Here is a 20105-nt window from a genome sequence, read left to right as displayed (position 1 = left end):
AAACAAGACCACCCAAGCCTTATCATAATTAAAATCTCACTATAACTACAAATAAAACAAAACAATCTTTAAAACAAATTTGCATGCACGACATAAAATACAGTGAAGCATCTTTTTCTTTCAACACTGAGATGGCTACAGTTGTGCTGTCCAATGAAGTTGGGTAATGTCTATATGGCACTATGGCTCAGGCTCCGTTTCGCTGAAACATTGTACCACAGAAAATATACAAACTATGAAAATAAAACATGGTGCTTTTCATCCATTGTTTACAACAACAACAACAACAAAAAAAAAAAGACCTAGCAGCTTTCATGTGGCATAAGAACAACACCATGTCTGTCATTTGCCTAAGCTCTATGTCTGCCATACATATTCTCAGAAGCACACCTTTGTCGTACACAAAGGCAGTTTTTAGCAGAAGAGGTTTTTGGTGTTGTCATTCAATTCAGTACGGAAGAAATCAACGCGCTTTAACATTTTAAACAGTAATGGTGGCACGAAGTACAATGCTTCAATATTAATATCTATTAACCCACATTATACACAACCACTGGTGACTTATGTAACTGTATAAAACTTACATTAAGCTAGGTCAAAGCAGAAATCGAAAAAATTATGTACATAATATATACAAAGTGCCAAACAGTGAAATATTAGAATATACAATCTGCTTCAATTATTACTATTATGGTCATTTTTAGTTGGGAGTACAAATCCATCTCAAATTGTACAAGATTGATAGTTTTCAAGCCCCAATGGGTGTTCACTCACTTTACAAAAAGGCCATGGTATGCAGTGGAAGGATAATCTGAGCTTTGCATTTTTGCTGGTTGTCTTGGAGAGGCTTCTGATGATACATACACATCCGAATTATCTGCATAGCTTTTTTCACTTGCTGGTCCATTACCTGGTTTAGATTTATATAGTACAGTATCAACCCTATTCTTTTTTGTGCTTACAAGCACTACTCTGTCTAAATGGTCCATATGACTTGAAGCTGGCGTTTTGCAGGTTGTTTGGTACTGCATGTTTTTTTGTTGATTTTTTTTTTTTAAAAAGGGTCTTTACTCAATGCAAAATTTTTCTCAACAGTTATCTCTACGCAATACAAAATTATTCAAAATTCTAGATGTTTCCATTAACATTGCAGTGAAAATCAGCTTCATATCCTAAACCAGTGAGTTGATTTCAAAATTGTGGTCAGGCATTTGACACTGCCAAATCAGTTCTGCAATGCAATTTTTTTAAATCTAAAAGTAAGTGCATGATACTCACACATTGTTGCAGCTGTTTCCCTACTGGTGTGGTAGAGAAAAAGATTATCCCAACCTGTTCCAGTTTTATTGCTGGCTAGCATTGGACTCCTCAACTTGTTGAGATCGGTCTGTTGATGGTTTGTACAAACTTCTGGCTTGTCTACTTGTGTTTCTTTTCGTATGAAGTCCCTAGGTGGAGCAAACGTTTTACTGTAAATGTTGTGGAGATCAATGTTATTGACAGTAGTGTTATCAACTGATTCATCATACTCATCATTTGGTTCTAGATCAATAAATTGTTGAATGTTAGAATTGTCATCTTTGATTGTGGCTCTGCTTCCTGGACTTGTTGGGGTGTTCTGAACGCATTCTGAACCAGTCTGATTAAAGCTGGATAGAGTGTTGGCCATAGCAGCAGAAGCAAATAGACCCTGGGTTGGTTTGGTTAAGGTGATTGCTGAGGCCTGTTCATCCATCACAGAATTACAGAACACCCTGGGGCCAGATGTACAACTGATTTCATTGCTATTTTGTGATGTCTTGCTTGGGAGGAATGGACTTTTTCCAGGTTGAATTTCTGTGAATACATTGTTCCATCCTAGTTTCTTGAACTTGAAAGCTCGAACCTTTGGCATTGGAACGGACTGAATGCAGCTGGCTGCAACTTCACTCCTCTCTCTGTCTCTGCTCAGATTGCAGCTCAAAGCATGATTTTGTGAGGTGGCAGGATTATATATGACCTGACTTTGATCCTTATCAGTAGTTGGAGTTTGGTTGTCTTGACAAAGCTCCAATGCTTTCAAAGGACAAAGTGAAGTGCTGTCAGTCATCCTGCCTGTACTCCAATTTCTATCTTTGGTAGATGCTTTGATGCCACTGTTCTGAACTGAATGATTACATTTTATTTCACTGGAACTAATTAGGAAAGAAGTTTCAGCACTGTCTGTCAATGATGTCCTAGGCTCTGGCATTTGACAATTGCCAATCTTTGGTCTTTCACAAGGTGAACCAGGTCTTGAAGTCTGTGAGCAGAAGTATTTCAGATTTTTATGTTATGCAACTATGTTAGTCAAATTTTTGATTGAAATAATAGATAAGAATGTTTGAACTGTTAAGATTTTGTTGCAGGTTCTTAAAATTAAATGTCTCTCACAAATCAAACATTAAAGACCAACCCGAATGCAAAAGCAAGTAGCATTCTGAAGACCCTATTTGTAGCACCAGACTCGAAATAGCACCAAAAAAAAAAAAAAAAAAGTTTTTTGAGAAATTTAATAAAAACATGCAGATGTTCAAAAGCCATCGTAGCCAAAGTATAGGGACTGATATCTACTTGGCAAGCAATACCTGTGCTTTATACTATAGCATGGCTACACAGGCACATGATAAATGAGGTTCAGAAATGTCTAGTGTAGGGAACATTGCCATTTCTGAATGCAGATGGTGTCATAACTATTGAGTATATTTTATGTGCAAATCCACATTGTTTAATAAGTCCTGACCAATTTTTTTTTTTTTTTTAAAGTATTTCATTTCTGTGACGTTTGTAGATTATATTTTACTGTGAAGCAACTGTTATGCTTTTGTTATCTATTATGAGATACATTGAGAGCTTTCAAATAAAAACCACACATTTTTTGGAAGATTTTGACATCACTGATATAGATGTAGTTTTTTCACCTAATTGACATTTCTCAGGGCAACCTATAAGAGAGACATGCTGAACCTGCTGAAGTGCACTAATCTTGTACACCGCACATGTTTTTGATACAAGACTTGACTCCAAAGAAATAATAGATCCAATGTAGCCAATAAAATCAGAGAATAGAGGCAACTTCCAGGAAAGAAATACCATACATAAATGCTGGATTGTGGTAGTTATAAAATGTTGATATGTAGGACAGATTGTATGATAATTGATGTATCTGTACTCACAAATGTGATGAAAACTTATTATATTGTATAGGGTGAGAAGTGGAAATAGTCCAGTGGAATCTTATTATGCGCCTATCAAACACTAGCCACAGTGAGTGGCAGAAGACTAAATGATATGGCATAGCACTTGAAGGGGGTTTTGCATCTTGTATTTATTACAGGTACAAAACATGTACTTTGTAAGTGGAAATTTCATTAACAGCTGCATGTAAGATGCTGCAATTTACCAAGTAGTTCTATTTTGCCAATATCAATATGTGTAACAAACAAACTGTTCAGTATGGTTAATAATGACTGATATGTTTATTTCCAAGGCAAAAAAAAGCTTCACAGGTAAATGAACTCAAGAACCAGGAATTGAAGAAAAATTACATTAGTTGCTCCAAGGTACACATCCTCTGGTGAATTCTGTGTCTGTAAGCGGGACTGGAAGGACTGCAACTTGCTTTTCATGATGTTTAGCTGTTGCTGAATGCTGCCAACAGGCTTTGAGGCCTGTGTGGTTCTGGCTCTTGCTTTACCAGCCTGCTTGCTTTCCTCTCTTTGTCCAAGTATGCAAGACTCTGTCATATTGCACAAGATTTCCATACATGTCTATCTCTGTATAGCTATTTTTATCAATACAAAGATGTTTCTAAGGCTCTGTGCTATCATGATCCATTTAACATTTCTGTCATTGTCATGCACTTGCCTTTGTCACCTGTGAAAATGAGCTCAGACAAAGTAACAGATCAAAATCCTCCTTTATATATAGAATGGTTTCAGTCTGGTATCATAAGACATACCTGATGCAGCTGCACTGTTCCTTGTTGCATTTTCTTTCAGCTGAAGACAGTGACAGAAAACTTACTGATCTTGCTTGGCTATATATATATATGATAATGTTTTATTTGTAGCATAATCTCAATAGCAGCTTATAATTGTGCACAGGTCCTCAAGATTGCTTTTATATAAGTATCACACAGCAATTATTCATAATGGCATTAAACAGTGCAATGCTAATGGATACAATTAATCAAACTAGCCACTAAATCAGTGCCTGTTCAGTAAAGTATCATTCAGAAAACCTCTACCTCAGAACACCTGAACAGTAGTAAAAACATGCCTGCATATGCAAAGAACAGCTTTTACATACCCCAACAGGATTGTACACACTCATGTAAGTAGGATTATACACAGTGTGAACATCCAGACCCACTGAAGACAAAAATTGACAAAATAGTTACAAAACATTTTCTTATGCTTTGATGATTGAAAACTAGATAACCAATATATTATCTTTATGGTTAGAATCTCTTAAAGATCAAGTTAAATTTCAACATCTATAAAAAAAATCCACCTCATCAATGAGTCCACTTTTGAATCAAGTATGACAAAATGTCAGGATTTTCTGAAAAGGAAAATTGTGTTTAGAAAGTAACTTGTATCATACCCCAGTCTTGACTTATTAGATTGACAACAATCTGTGGGCCTTTCTTGGCACGTTGTGTCTGTATACATCGCTGCCACTGACTTCTGAGTAGCGATAGGTCTCTAATAAAGAGTATGAATTTTCAGTATCACAAAAAAATGAGTGTTTCAATCAGTAGATCAACAGCCATTGATAAAAAAATTAAATGCCACAGGTCAGAAAATGCATACACAGGTCAGAATATGCATAATCTACTTGTCTTCTAAACAGGCCTTACAAATTTACAATTGTGCATTATTTTGTAGTTGCTCATTAATTATGACCCTTCAAATTAAGGGACAAAATAAAATAATGCAGCTTGAGCTGAGTTAAAGGCATATGAAGACCTTCAACAGAAGCCTCAGATGACTTAATGACATTTTTAAAGTAAATGTACAATGATGTGCAAACAGTGGCTTACTGTAGTCTCCATTTAAGAAGAATGTTGTTGTCTTCATTGCTCACGATGATGACTACCTGGTGTTGAGGGCCACAGGTTGGCTGCCCATTAATAAGGACATCTGCATTCTGTATGGATACAGAGAGAAGAAGGTTGGCTTTCCAGGCCTGGTGAAAATTTGTCTGGGAATTATGGAAAAACAATTCATATTTGAAGAGCACTTCTTACCAAGCTATTGAACTGTTAATTTTTTCTGTTAGTACAGAGTAATGTTAATGTGCAGTACTTCCACATTACCAGTTTAATCAATATGCTAAGCAAAAGCTGATTTCAAGGCTTTGATCAGTACTGACACACTGCTGGTCTTGTTTCAGTGCAACGTTTTCATGCTGTAGTGGATGGAACAAGACTAAACAAAAGTGGAGATTTAGAGCTCTGGCATCTGAATCAAGAGGCATACCAGCATAGCAAACAAATCCCCCCTACTATATACTCAACCCAGCTGTCCGGAATGGGTACCTGACTCTATATGAGCACTGCCCTTACATAAAGCAGGCCTGGAGAAAAGCAGCGAGGTCTTTAACACCACACTCCCCAACAACCTTACTAGGTTTGAGGACAACCTTTACCTTAAACAAATACGATGACAATTTAAGGATCCCACTAAATTTTTGATACAGCCTTTCATTCAAATGTATTTATGTACCTGAACACAATAAAGAGAAAAATGGAAGCAAGGTCAATTAAGATGATTTACCTGCTGGATAGCAAGACTATATACAGGCAGGTGAGCAGCAGCTTCATGTAATCTGTTTCCAAACGGAGGGTGTCTGTTGACTACCTGAACAGAAAGACAAAAAACCCCAAGGCAAAGCAGTAATTCAATGACTGAAATATCAATCCTGTATATCTGATAAATTGGAGCAAAACTAAAAAAAAAATTTGTAACTTCTAGTATAGAAGTCATGGCAGCTACAGCGCAAGCTGACTGCCAGTGTATAAACATGGATAAAAAGAAGCTACAAATTTAAAATATATATCTAATTAGGAAAAACCTGTCCAAACAAGCATAAAGCAAGTAAGTAGAAAGCAAACTATGGTGATCAGTTCAATAATAATAATCATGAACATCTATAGAGCACTTTTGCAACGATTTGCTCAACCGCTGTACAGAAATTACATACAGAAGTAAACTAAATCACTAACCACCATACAGTCATATTCTTATATAACAGAATAGCTCACTTCTGCAACAGGTTGAAGATTTAAAGTTAGGCTAAGTTTCAAAGAAGAGGAAATAAAATAAGCAACAAGAATTAGTTCTAACATATATGTGACGGTGAAGAATGTTAAAGTAAAATCGGTAACAGAAAATAAGGAAATTACAAGTAGTAAATCAAAAGACAAAGCTTCAGAGAAACAAGAATGCAACATGCAATTAAAAGAAACCTTTAATATGAATAAACAGAGAAGTTGAACAAGAAAGCAGAAAAATCGTTGGAGAACAAAGCAACTCAGCTTGTCAGACACTGCCTTGTTTCCAGATTCACAGTTTAGCTAAAGCTCTCTCTTACCATCTCTAAATGTCTGGGGTTGCTGGCCTTCAGAGATTCAAATGAAGTCAGTCCTGAATTAACAAGTGTTTGGGAAAGCATGGGTCCTGTAACACATCATAACAAAAACATTATTTGTGTACATCTTTGGATTACAAATTTTGGTGTTCAATGTGTAGAAAACTTTCTGGCCCTTGAAAAAATGCCAGCTTGACATCATTGATGTAGGTTACAATACTGAATGATGTGGAAAATACTGAATAGGAACTAAGTTCCCCCACCTTCACCTTAAAGCAACCAATTCGAAAAAACAAAAATTAAGACAAAACTATCAACAATGATGTCAATGGAAAAACAAAAGAATAACTTCTAACCACAACTTAAAGCAAAAAAGTAACAGTGACCACTAAGGCAATGAAATCAATAAGCAAATCCAAACTGCTGTATATATATATACACAAACGTATAACAAGAAAACTATGGAGAATAATCTGTATAATGCAAAAGAATATTTAATTAAAATGCATCATCCATTAAAAACAACTTCCTAACCTATCCCTTCCAACTGCCTTGCAACATGTTTTGAGTCAGGCCAGAGGTGAGCTTTGAAGGCCTTACAGAGCTGTATGGAATGAATCAGTGATACTGCATCTGATCCCATCCACTGCAGTTCCATCATACCTATAAACATTAATAATGCAATTCTGTCATACCTATGACTGCCAATAAAAGACCTGTCATGCCTATGAACTTAAATAAAACAACTCTGCTACGCCTATGAAACCAACAATGTAATGCTAATTATAAGCAGCTTATTGTTACAGACAAGGAATTATATATGAATAATAATAGTGCCCTGGTGCATTTCAAGAAACTTTAGTATTTGGATTAACCTGAGGAAATGTTGACTATCTCAGACTAGTCTGAGAGCTTTATTCCCTAATTGTTGGTAGAAAGGAAAATAAATAACACAAATGGGTCTTCCCACATGTAATTGTATCTAAAGCCTCACACTTCATAACTCGGAGCCCAACTCTGAAAATCTTCATCATGTCCTGGGAAAGAGAAAAATCCTGAACTTGCAGACACCCCAATCCTGCCTGGATAAGGCTGTTACAGAAGACGAGAGAGAGAATGCTCAGTCAACACACTTTAGTCTCAGTTCCACAAAAAAGGATCAATAATGACTGAGACAGGGCCCAGAAGGGAGAATGTTAAGTTCTCTATGTAACTAGGAAGTGTTAAATGTTACCATGTGTGTGCGGTGAACGGGAAGAAGAATACACATGTGTATATTTCTGCGCATACTTGTGTCAGCATTAAAAAGAATTAATTAATATGATAAGATCTGTAAGATCTGAGGAATATCCACACCAGTTGATTTTCATCTGCCGCGTTTTCACCTTTCCCTTCATGGGGTACCTGCAAATACAAATAATCAAACCCAATATGATCTTCAGTGGTTTTTCTTTAATAAGTACTAAAAATCTTATTTTAGAAAGGTTCATCATAGTCATTCCTGTGGGTAAGACTAACCAAGCAGTTCAGAAGGAAGATTTAATTATACATACAGCCACAAATAATGTGAAAAATCATGGCTGCTTAACTTCAATGCCTATGTACCTGATAGTCTCCTGGGTCTTGTGTTTATTGAGAGCATTTAGTGTTTTCTTATCACTCACTCTCAGTTGAATGTCAGAGAACTCTGGAATAGCAGCCACCACCTGTAGCTTTAGTGATCATCAGATTGTAAAGAAAACCGGTCAAAGCATCAGGTATTCTTTTGAAAATGAATAAAATACATAAATTTCAGCTTTCAACTGTCTTGCATATAAAGAAGTCTGACAGCTATATATTATGACCTCCATGTAGCTGTGTTATTCATGCTATATACCACAACACCATAATATGCTCTGCATGTAGACTAGAATAAAGTCTAATTATGCTATGCAACATCCCTCCAAAATGGTAAAAGTTCTTACCATTTGCTCAATGCTGCAGCTTAAAGGGATATTCATCAGGAGTTTCATTGTTTCAAACATCAAGTAATATCTTGCCATTAGTCTACCCTTGTCTGGAAAAAATAATAAAAATACATAATTTTTAATTCTCACAATTATGAAAATAATATTTATCACATTTTCCTTGAGAATATGATACTAACAGTTGATTTTTGAAAGTGGCCAATTCTATGAAAACTTAATCTTAACATTTCTATACGATCAAAAGCTTTTGTTTAGAGGTTTTTAAAGGTTAAACATCTTCAGATTTAATTCAGCATTCTACACACTAACTGACCATTTGGAACTGCGAGTGTTGTGTCAGAATGGACAGTGACTAGTCCTGCATCAACAAGTTGTTGGAGGCTTTTCATACATATATCTGAGGAAATGCATAAAACATAAAACATGTAATAACTTACTTACATTGATGTACAAAAGGGATATAGATAAGCACAGAACTTGACAAACATAAGGACTGTCCAGAGACAGAGGAATGCAGAATATGTACTACAGTGATGTTTTCTGAGTGACATTATTAGATAAGCACTTATTGTGGTGTGCAACACAGTATCAACTGTTGAGACATCACCACCAGATTATGCTGCACAACACAGCATCAGCTTCTTTATCATCAAAAGCTTTAAGAAAAAAAGACAATTTAAAAAATGCTTATATTCTCCCTACCTTGAAGGTACCCTTCCATACATCTTGCATCAACATTGCTTGGAAAACCTGTACAGATAACTAATATAGTTTTATTTTATATAATGACTTATAACATTTACCATATAAATTAATTCCCAAAAATGACTAAAGTGCATTATATCCATAAAGGACAGAGCAGAGACAATTTCTAATAGGTGAAGTAGATTTATATTGTCATCATCTGTGTGTGGTGAATTGCTAGGATGCAGCAACAAATGTTCATTTGTTTTAAAGAACTATAGGATTATACTCAGTGCTTAGAGATTTTAATATTTCTGCCAATAATGCAAGGAGTAATCAGATATACTATCCACAAGTACACTAAGGTGCTCAAAGGAAAGATACACCTCTGATGCACTAACTTTACAGTCAAAGAGACAGGAAGACATAAAGAAAACAGATCCCAGCTTACCATAGTGCTGTGGATTCTTGGCAAACCGAACATGCAGAAAGGTATTAGACAACCATGTCATGGCATCAGATTTGTTAGTGATGGTCTGCAGCACCACCTCAGCGTTGACATGCTCAATCAACCCTTTGTGCAGCCTAGAAATAATTAAGCAAGGAGACTTGTGGTCCAATTGCTAGATGCACTTCTGATGAACTGATTTTAAAAACAGGCAGGCAGATAACTAATGATAATCATGAAGGGTGCTTAAACACAATGCCAATGAGTTTTACATCTAAAATGCAAATTATAATGTTTCTACAAATAAGATAATGTATAATTAATAAGAAGTAATCATTTCTAATAGAAGAAAAAAATTGTGCAGGCAACTATGTACAATTGATGCTTGGAAAGAACAATGTGGATATGAAGAAGGTATAAAATCAAATTGATATAACATCTATCGACTAAAGGAATCTGTGTATGCATGAATGTGAGCACTGGATAAAGACATGCACAGGCATAATCAAGAGTACATGAATAACTCAGCTTAAGCAAAAACTACAGGAATTTCAACAACAACAACAACAACAACAACAACAACAACAACAACAACAACAACAACAACAACAACAAAAAACAACAATTGAATTTATAGGGCACATTTGCCCATGTGAGGCTGAGCTCAATGTGCTGTGCATGAAAATAATTTGAAATCAAATAATCTGACCAACTTTAAATGTTTGGTAACTTACATGCTCTCTATCACCTGTGTTCCATTCACAAGCATCTGATATTTTTCCTGAATATCATTCACATCGAAGAAAATCAATGTCTATTGATACACAAACATTTATAGAAGCTTCTGTCCCCATGTAACAGGGTAGATGTGGTTGCTCTACCAATCTCTCCACAAGAACCAAACACAACACGCTCATGAACCCATATCAGTGGTTTATTTAAATTATTGCTAGCCATAGGGGATGAAGAATATAATGTAGGTGTACAGTATTGCAAACTTATAGATTACTAAATGCATCTTTCATGGAGATAAAAAGAAAATCCTACCTTAAATTGTCCCTTGGTCATGATAACAACTGTAGCAAAAGTATCATACTGTGAAAACAGAGATAAACCATAAGGAAGCTTATAGATACTGCCAGTTCAGTAAAGTACTAAGTAGATATATCTTCTACAGTCCAAAAACTACTACATGTTCTCTAAGTTTGTACTATGTAATTAGTAGTCTTAATTTGCCATATTTTGGCAATGGTTAATAAAAATATTTTTATGTAAACTATTTATTCTTCATTTAATAAAAAGAAGCCAGCTGAGTGTAGTGAATGCCAATAACTGTCTTTAGATTAATTTGTTTCATTGTGTCTTCATAAACTTTATAACAAAGAGACAGTATCAGAAGAAGAAAATAACTCACTTTTAGGTGATACATTTTTACTAAAAATAGAAGATTTTTTTAACCAGATACTCATGATGAAAGTCTGTTTGCTGTAAAGATCATGGCTATCAACAATCTTAAAAATTTTAAACCTGTGGTCGACCAGCTCGTCCAATCATCTGTAAAAGTTGCAGGTCAGAGTATTCACGAGCAACACCCATCACATATGTGTGAGTTGCCTTGATGACCACAAGATGGGCAGGTAAGTTGACACCAACAGACAATGTGCTGGTGCAGACTGTCAGAAAAGGATATTGCCTAATGAGAAGAAGCATCATGAAGCCTTCCACTATTTAATCTTTGAAATTATATATTTAAGACACACATATATATATTGTGCATCCCTAAGCTCCTCAAAGAGTAACAAGGGCTAAACTAAAATATTTATATTGTAGCACTCTAGCAGTGTACTAAGTTATGTCTTTGTTTGTAGAAGGTATGGGTCGAACAGCTCCCAGGACTGCGTTCATTTAATAGCCGGCATTGAACAGTCCACTCCTGGCTGCTGGCTACTGGACCTATTGTTACACCAGAAGCTTCGAAGCTGCCTGAGCCACTTGGGGAGACCATGACCAGACAGGGCGGGGTGGGGGTGACCACTGGCGCCATGGGGACTGGGAATGGTGGTGATGAAACAATGGGAAAAGGGAATGGATGGTTCTGGAACGTTCAATGGGGAGAGAATAAGTAGTGTAGCTTTAGGGTTGAAGGAGGCTTTTTTGTGAAACTGAATAAAATCTACAGTTGTGCGGCAATTTCGATCTTTGTTGTTTTCTTGTACGACTAGCCCATCCCTATGTAGCCATCAGGGACTGACTTGTTAGTTACTATATTTTGTTAAAAGAAACCAGAATCATGCACAAAACCAGACAATTATGCCAGGGATGTTATGTTATATTATCTGTTAAAATTATATTAGAAAGGATATAAAAGTAAGCACTAATTTTGTCTCTATTAATGAGGCATTCCAATAATAAATTGTAATTAAAGTACTTAGCAATATGCTCAACAGTACTAGAACCAGACGCTGCTCATTTCCACAGGATATAATTTCCTTAGATGACCTAAGCATTTACCTTATAATATCTGATTACCTGATATCATCTACTATCGTTTTGTTCTCTTGTAAAAAATAATCACAGCTTCTACACTCACTCAATACAAGCAGCTTGCCACTTCGGAAAAGCTCCTCTACCATGTGTCGGTCATGATTCCCCATTCCTGCATGGTGTATCCCAACGCCATACATAAGAAGCTCTGATGAAACATCAGTTTGCACTGAATTTGCTGATGCTAACTCTCACCGATCTCTTCCTATTTTTTTTCTAATAACAATTATATAAACCTGACAAATTCATTGTAACAGCAAAAGCAAAAGCAAAAGACTTTAGCCAAATGCTTGTCATGTCTCTGGTAACTTGAGCATATTTAGCTCTTGAAATGAACAATACAGTAGCATTTTTAATCATAATAATGGGAACTTACAACGCGCAGCATCACAACCAAGATAGATTGCACTCTCTGTGCAGACCAATAATGATAAATGAAAGATCACAGTCAGTTGACAGTGAGATACATATAGGCACACTGAACAACATAAAGATGATATACAACAGTAGATTGTAAAGCAATGGATGAAGGTATGAAGGGATGTAGATACTATAAACAGTGCACGATAGAGTCATTACATGATGGCTAGCATGACAGACAGTATTGCCAGGGAGTTAAAAATAGTGGTTATGTTAAAGTTTGTTAGCACTTCACCTGACAGCTTACTGTCTTGCATCACATGAGCAACTGCAGTAATATCTGATCGATTTGCTGAGGACACAAAACTCTGGCCCCATTTCTGTTTGACTAAAACCTCTGCTGTCTGTTGCACACTTTTCCTTGAGGAGCAAAACTTTGAACACACACATACACATGCATTTACACACTTATAGAGAAAGAACAACTTTGTTATGTTTCTTTCAACTGTTTGTATCTAGTTTGATGCACTAAGTGAAAACAAAGGACTGGAACAGAAATAATGATAATAAGTACAGAACCATAAAATTCCCCTTTCCTCTATAAAAAGCTTACCACAAGGGTTGGCTTTCTATTACTGTAGCTGTCAATGATGGAGTGAAGTTTGTAGCTTAAGGTTAAATCAAACTGGAAATCTGAAGAACCATTCGGAGAGGGATATCCTAGCACCACTCTGTTAAGTTTAACAGGCCGATATTCCTCCCCTATTCTGAAACAATCAGACATTACTGGCAAAAACTGAAGCAAAAATCACTAACATCGTGAGCTGAGAAAAAAGAAAACTAAATGAAGTACATACAGATATAGACAATTAAAACTAGAAATTATAAAGACATACATTTAAAGCGATAGGAGTACCAAAGATTATTAAACTTTTAAAATCTTACTATATTGTCATTGTCATAAAAGAATTTGGGAGGTCAGTTGGAAGTTTCTTTAAAATAATAAGCAGCAGCACTGAGTGAAGATTTTAATTTGTCCCCCACTCATCCTCCAAGAAATTTATCAAGCTGTTAGAAAGAAAATTTACTTTCACTACAACATGTATTTCTAGGAATTTTCATTTAAATGACATTCAGATTCCCTCAGACATATGTGGAAATGCAACACCGCTACAATAAGATTGAACACATACTTGAATGCTGCTGCTGGGTGTGAGGGAAAACTCAGCCATTTAGCAATCTGAAACACATTACAGCAGAATGAAGTCTTTCAATTTTGAGCATCTTGAAATAAATGTATCTTACACCAGCATTGAAATTGCAACATTTTTCTGTACCAGCCAGACAGTATATTAACTGGTAAGCACACTAACACTTGCACCTGGAACACTCATCAACTTACATCTTCTACATTTGGTAATGTTGCAGACACAGCAACAAAGCGCAGTATGTGATTTAAATTTTCAACAGCAGATGTTTGAGCCATTTTCATTCTGGTGATGACAGCTTCCACAGTTGCTCCCCGACTCATGTCACCCACTACATGCACCTACACATACACACAGAGTTTTCATACTCTTAAAATCCATTTTAAGAAAATGTACACTTTGAAAATACAATCCTTTCAGGAAATAGGAAGTATAATTAGTATTTATGTATATACAAAAGTATATTGAGAAAGTCATAAACATAAAATATAGGACACTATTTTATTGGCAAAGTATCAACAAGTTTGCACTTGCATAAGTCTTTGTATGCTGTTTTACTTATTGTTCACAGACCTCATCAATGCATAGAAGGCTAATATTGAGAAACAGGCGGTGGTTGTCTTTCCATCGACGTGTAACACTGTCCCATTTTTCCTAAATATGAAATAGCTGTATAAGAGCAGCACCAACAGCAATTAAAAAACAAACAAGCCAAAACACCCCCCACCCCCAAAAAAAATGCAAGGATCTTATGGCTGTGTTAAAAGACATTACAACTAAAGGAACTAAAACCCTAGACACAGAAGGAACCTCTGAATCCTTTCCTTTAAAAAGTGAGCATCACTGACAGGAAAGAAAACATTTTTTTCACTAATAGTCCTGGGATGAGCTACTGCTGAATGGTTTTTCAATCACTATGTGTGTGTGTTACTCCATTATGTTGTACACACCACCCTGTTAAGTGAAGAAAATCTGCTAGAAACGTTTTTTTTTCTGAACAGTAGTGTGCAAAACACATTTGAAGCATCTCAATTCAAGGCTTTAAGATGCACGATCTGTTTAGATAGTTACCTCCCGAAAATGACACACTTATCTACAGTTTGTCATGCACACAAATTTAATGTATTTTAAATATTGTGCACAATCATTACAAATATGTTTTTGGTGAAATGACTGAAAGCAATGAACAGTACTGAGAAAATGTCTAGCATCACTCACAGGTGTGGTACAGATTATGTTCGAATAGTGCAGTTGGGAGAAGTCTGGAAGGTCCGAGTCACCAGTAAGTTCCAAACACTCTAAACCAAATGGTGACATCCTTTTCTGCCAGTCAGTGACACGCTCATTGCAAAGAGCTTTCATGGGTGCCACTGCCAAACAAAGCCACATCAACAGCAGATTAGGTTAGGTTCTTGGTGATTCATGTGGTGTCAACAATTGGGCTTTACAATGTATCACACACACACACACACCCCACCCCTGCACGCAGGCACACACAGAGGGTAATGCAACAGGTACGGTTTTGGCCAGTATAGTTACTATCTGGGCAACGACCCTGTGACCGAAACAGAGCAGGAGGGGGTCACCTAGTGACAGGATGGGGAGGGGTGCAGGGATGTTTTGGAGAGAAGTTGAGTATCAGGGTCGGGACAAGAGAACTTGAATATGAGTTCTACAACACATCAAGAGCTTGAGTGTGTAATGTGCATGATTCACCTTAGCCAGAACTATCAACTAGTGCTAGAAAAGCACCTGTAACCCATGACGGTGTTGACATGTTTGTTATTGTGGTGTTTTAGGAAAGCAGCCCCCATGCACCATGCCACATATATACCTCTATAGAGATAATGAAACTCACTGTAAACTATTTTAATAGAGCTGGGGTCACCTTGAGCACATAAAAGTAGTCTTATAATTGCCAGATCAAAGAGGACTGTTTTCCCTGACCCTGTTGGTGCAGACACAACTACTGACCTGTCGCCATACAAAAGCTGCAAATCATAGCATGATATTAACTATAATTTACATTCAAAGAGTGCAACTGGATAAACAATATTTCTCAAATATTTCCTTCAAAATTTTCCCAGGGAGAAATAAAAACATGAAAAAAAATCAGAGCAAAATTGTAACAGGTGTAGTACTTTCTCTAATTTTGCATGGAGGCTATACTCATGCATGACATGCAAAACACATCATATACAAAGTATAGGCAGCTCTGTGAACTGTTTGAACAAGTTTTAAATCATTGTGATCACTAATACAAACCTGTTTTTGGAACAATGTGTTCATACACATTTCAGTGTGTGCTTGCGCATAAATATTTGCTTACTCTTTACAAAACATGAACACTAGAATAGCTTCAAAAGCAAAATTTTCAGAAAATGGTAACTGGCATTTACTTTCTGTCACATAAAATTTCAAAAAGCATGGCTTTTTTCTTATTAGTTTGACAATGAACATTAGACAATACCTGGTCGAAGACCTGAGACTGAACAGCGTTGAAGAAAGGAAATGTGAAAACACCTCGGTATGGCATTGCTCACATGTCAAGGACTATTGGTAAAAGGTCATTTTATAATACCTGTTTTGTAATGTACAGCATGGTGTTACAACAAAATCAACGTTAATGACTTTTGTCCATGTGGTGCATGGCAAATAAAAGAAAGACAGCGAGCCAGCAAGCCTGACAGAAAAAAAATTATTACAAGCAATAATGTAGCTACAAGTGGGAAGGGGGAGGGGGTGAGGGGATGAAAGTAAGAACTGAAGAGTAAGAGCTAGAGGGTTAAAAATGACAATGTGTATCAGTTTACATGAAATGACAGTATGTATCAGTTCATATAAAATGACAGTGTGCTTCAGTTCGTATGAAATGACAGTATCAGCTCATATACATGCATTTGTTTGTTGTCATTATTTAAAGATACGAATCTCTTGCACAGAACGAAGGTTTTGGCCTTGACCTGCACAGAGTGAAATTGTATTTTCATTCTTCATTCAGTTGTCAACAAAAGAAAACAAAGTTTGATCGTCATAGAGAAAATCTTATCACAAATAATGTTCTCATCTGATCAGTATATTCTGGAAAGTCCCATAGCCTTGGTAATTAGTATGATTTTGAAAGTTGGTGTTTTGAGTTTTGGTCAGGTCTGTGACTAGAAATATTTCCTCATCCAACCCAGCAGTAATTCATACCTGATTTATCAGGGAAGATAAAGGGTGACCTTAAGCTATGGGAACTTTATCTAACTTTCAGTTCCATTAAATTCTTCATTTAATGACTGACAAAAACCTCAGCTATCCATCCAGTCAGCAATCTCTGTGAAATAATAAATAATTAAATGTATTCATGACAGCATCAATCATTCTGTTGTCTCAGGGCTGCACACTCTTAGATAGATCACAGGACAAACTTTATTTTACTGAAGGGTGATGTGACAAGTTTACTAAAAAACTTTTATCTGGCAGACTGGGAAAGTACCACTGCCTCACAAATGACAAAAATTTTCTTATGAGGGAAACAGAATAAACAAAAGTTATTCTTTTTTACATCTAGACCCTCGGACTAAGTAGCAGAAATAAAACTTTACTGTGGTTAGTGCACTATACACTATATCATAGTAGGTCATGAGTTTGAGACTTATTCAGAACTGTGACTGCAAAACTACCCTTACTATCCTGGTAGGTGTACCCACTTTATCAGAAAAGGTGAAAGCTGGTGGAAGGAGTGGGCTCTGCTTTCTATATGTTCAAACCAAGACATGATGAAACAGTTTGATCACTGCCTGTAAAGGACACTTTACCTCTTTACCTGTTTCACCTGGCAGATGAAGGACAGCTGGGGTAAAAGGATGGTAACCAGATTCTGAGTGACTTCTTATGTATGTCATCTTATCATCAGCACCAGCAGTGTCCTTTGGAGTTACATGTGGAGTCTGCACATCACTGCATTTGAGTTTATCACCACACTTTGATAGATGCATGTTTTTTTCAACAGGTTTAGGTACACACTGAATAGCTGAATCAAAGGCAGATACAGTATTATTTCTGAACAGACACACTTTGGAAAGTGGAGGTTTCACTATCTGTTGAGGTGATGGTGTTGATTCATTTCTATATTTGATGCTCATTTGAGGTGAACAAACACCAGTGCTTGCATACTGAGAAGAGATAGCACCAACTGCACAGTTTTGACTCCTCTTTGTTGATGAGTTTGCATGTACCTGTAAACATGGGGAAGAAGGGTGATGAGATGAACTTAGAAAATCAGAACTGGGGGATAAAGCTAAACTGCCGCCTAAACTCTGTTTAGAAGGACTGAAGACTAACTCATCATCATGAAAAGACCAAAATGAAGCAGATGGGTATTTATGTGTTTCTCTGTTCATAGACTGTTGTGATTCATCTGATGCTCCTGATAATCTTTTGATGTGTGAAGAACTTGAACCAAGTGATGAAGCTTTGAAAGCATTTCTAGGTCCTTCATAATCTTGGATTATGCTTTCAGAAGGATGAGATAAGACCACTGGCAAATTATTGTTTTTGATATCTCTCCAAGCCTGAACATTGATTTTACATGAGTCATTTGAGTGTGTTTTAAATGGAATTGTTTTATTAAGCCTGTAATTCTTTGATGGTGTTTCCTTATAGTCTGGGTGATTCAGGCTTGTCATGTTGGTGTTACATGCATATTTCATATTTCTTCTTCTGCCTTCAGTCAGATTGCATTTGTTTACTGTAGACTGATTTTTTGGTTTCAAACAGCTCACTTCCCCCTTTGCAGTCAGAGAAGGCCATGGCTGTGAAAACTGGGTGGCTGAAAATAAGTCAATGCCATCTCTTGCACAATCCTTTGGCCAATAATCACCTGGTTCATGATGGTCTACTTTGGTGGTGGATTCACATTTGTTATGATTTGCTCTCTGTGGATACACAATCATCCCAGAAATACTGTCATAAATAGCGTCATTTATAGAACTTTCCTCATGGACTCTTTTTCTTGAAGCATTTTCAACTATATCACTTTCTCTTACCATAGGCTTAGTATTCAAAGATCTGTCATAATCTTTGGCATCTGTGACATTTTTTCTGATATTCCATTTAAAATTACTGTCACAGATGGCACTGTTTTCTTGACACATTTCAGCATTAGGCCTTTGGTCCATATGGAACTGCTGAAACCACTCTGAGACTGCATTTCATGCTGGCTACTTGGAGCACATGTCTGCTGAAATCTTGGAGTGAAAACCTGGAAGAAAACAGCTTAATTTGTCAACAAGATGCAGAACCAGACTAAAGGCATTTAAAAATGTACAAACATAAAGAAGTACACTAATGATATATACCTGAAATTACACTAATAATCAAGATTATTTTAGAGGCTTTTTTGTCATAACTAATGCTATAGTGTAAATTGTGTCCTTTGCTCATATCTTTTACCTTGTAACTAGAACTTTTCATATAGTAACTGAGCACATTTCCCATATTCAAATTTCCCATTGGGATTAATAAAGTTGGTCATTGTCATTGTTGTGTAAACAGCATCACATAAATATAAATATTATATATGGGATCAATCACAAATGAATGATCGAGTAAAGAAAACAAAAACAAAAATAAAACATGCTAACTGTTACCTGAGGCAAAGAAACATCAGTGAATGGATCAATTTGTGAACACAAAGAATCCAACCAGTTTGGCAATACTGGAGGCGCTGGCACATTATTAGAAGAAATATTCTCCATTGCAGAGGTTAACTTTTTTGCAGAATCCAAATGACTATACAGATGCTGATGAGTAAGCGAAGTTGTCTTTCAGTCTCTGGAACAATACGTACGCTATGGGCCAGAATCATCTTTAGACACATATAGACATAATAACTGCATGAGCTGGAGATGTCAACTTGTGCAAACGAAGTTATAAAGCTCGATAAATCCAAAACACCCCTAATGGTATCATATTATGGTAAATAACCGCTAAAATAATTACAGAAAACAAAGAAAAACATGATTATCTGAAAAAATTTTATTAAACGTTCACGAGTTTTGTAGTAGTACAAGGGCATGAAGAAAGTCTTCCAGAAGCAGACGACACTCACACCAATTCGAAGTTGGTAAGTTTCGGATTTACTTTGTGAGCAAACAACGATGGGAATAAAATTCAAGATTACAAATTTGAAAAAACTAAACCATATCAATTTCATATCAATGCATAGTAATTTAACGAGAGACTAAAAACTTTCAGTGGACAATTAGGAAATCTTTAAAATGTTCAATTCCT

General features: G+C 36.2%; 1 protein-coding gene across 8 annotated transcripts; it reads right to left on the bottom strand.

Moving 5' to 3' along the window:
- Positions 1-44: 44 nt before the first annotated feature.
- Positions 45-20066, bottom strand: LOC112560994 (probable ATP-dependent DNA helicase HFM1). 8 transcript variants are annotated; one of them, XM_025233103.1, is made up of 34 exons: positions 19924-20066; positions 19463-19646; positions 17638-19074; positions 16754-16789; positions 16297-16364; positions 15685-15817; positions 15045-15196; positions 14400-14480; positions 14021-14167; positions 13812-13858; positions 13232-13385; positions 12914-13052; positions 12305-12406; positions 11242-11387; positions 10762-10809; positions 10449-10495; positions 9718-9851; positions 9285-9332; positions 8896-8979; positions 8580-8671; positions 8221-8327; positions 7972-8019; positions 7610-7707; positions 7150-7278; positions 6619-6704; positions 5802-5885; positions 5066-5226; positions 4627-4727; positions 4330-4391; positions 3980-4019; positions 3567-3757; positions 1279-2281; positions 775-910; positions 45-202 (listed from the first exon to the last, which is right to left on the bottom strand). In XM_025233103.1, exons 3-34 carry the CDS (start codon positions 18989-18991, stop codon positions 181-183), a joined length of 5280 nt encoding a protein of 1759 aa, XP_025088888.1. In that variant the 5' UTR covers positions 18992-19074; positions 19463-19646; positions 19924-20066; the 3' UTR covers positions 45-180. The 8 variants fall into 8 exon arrangements, with proteins under 8 accessions (XP_025088888.1, XP_025088887.1, XP_025088886.1 ...); XM_025233102.1 differs by having other exon boundaries at positions 19883-19926; XM_025233101.1 differs by lacking the exon at positions 19924-20066 and having other exon boundaries at positions 19463-19907.
- Positions 20067-20105: the final 39 nt, after the last annotated feature.

Source organism: Pomacea canaliculata, linkage group LG4, assembly GCF_003073045.1.
Source record: "Pomacea canaliculata isolate SZHN2017 linkage group LG4, ASM307304v1, whole genome shotgun sequence".
Classification (NCBI taxonomy): domain Eukaryota; kingdom Metazoa; phylum Mollusca; class Gastropoda; order Architaenioglossa; family Ampullariidae; genus Pomacea; species Pomacea canaliculata.
Note: the sequence above shows the minus strand (reverse complement) of the source record. Positions and strands in the feature narration are given on the sequence as shown.

Bases quoted from the DNA above. Each gene is read 5' to 3' on its own strand.
- LOC112560994 (XM_025233103.1), bottom strand. From the start codon at position 18,991: ATGGACCAAAGGCCTAATGCTGAAATGTGTCAAGAAAACAGTGCCATC. The intron at 15,818-16,296 runs GTATTGTCTAAT...TATGATTTGCAG, and splicing joins AGTCTCAGGTCTTCGACCAG to CTTTTGTATGGCGACAGGTC. The intron at 10,810-11,241 runs GTTTAAAATTTT...CTGTTTTCACAG, and splicing joins GACGAGCTGGTCGACCACAG to TATGATACTTTTGCTACAGT.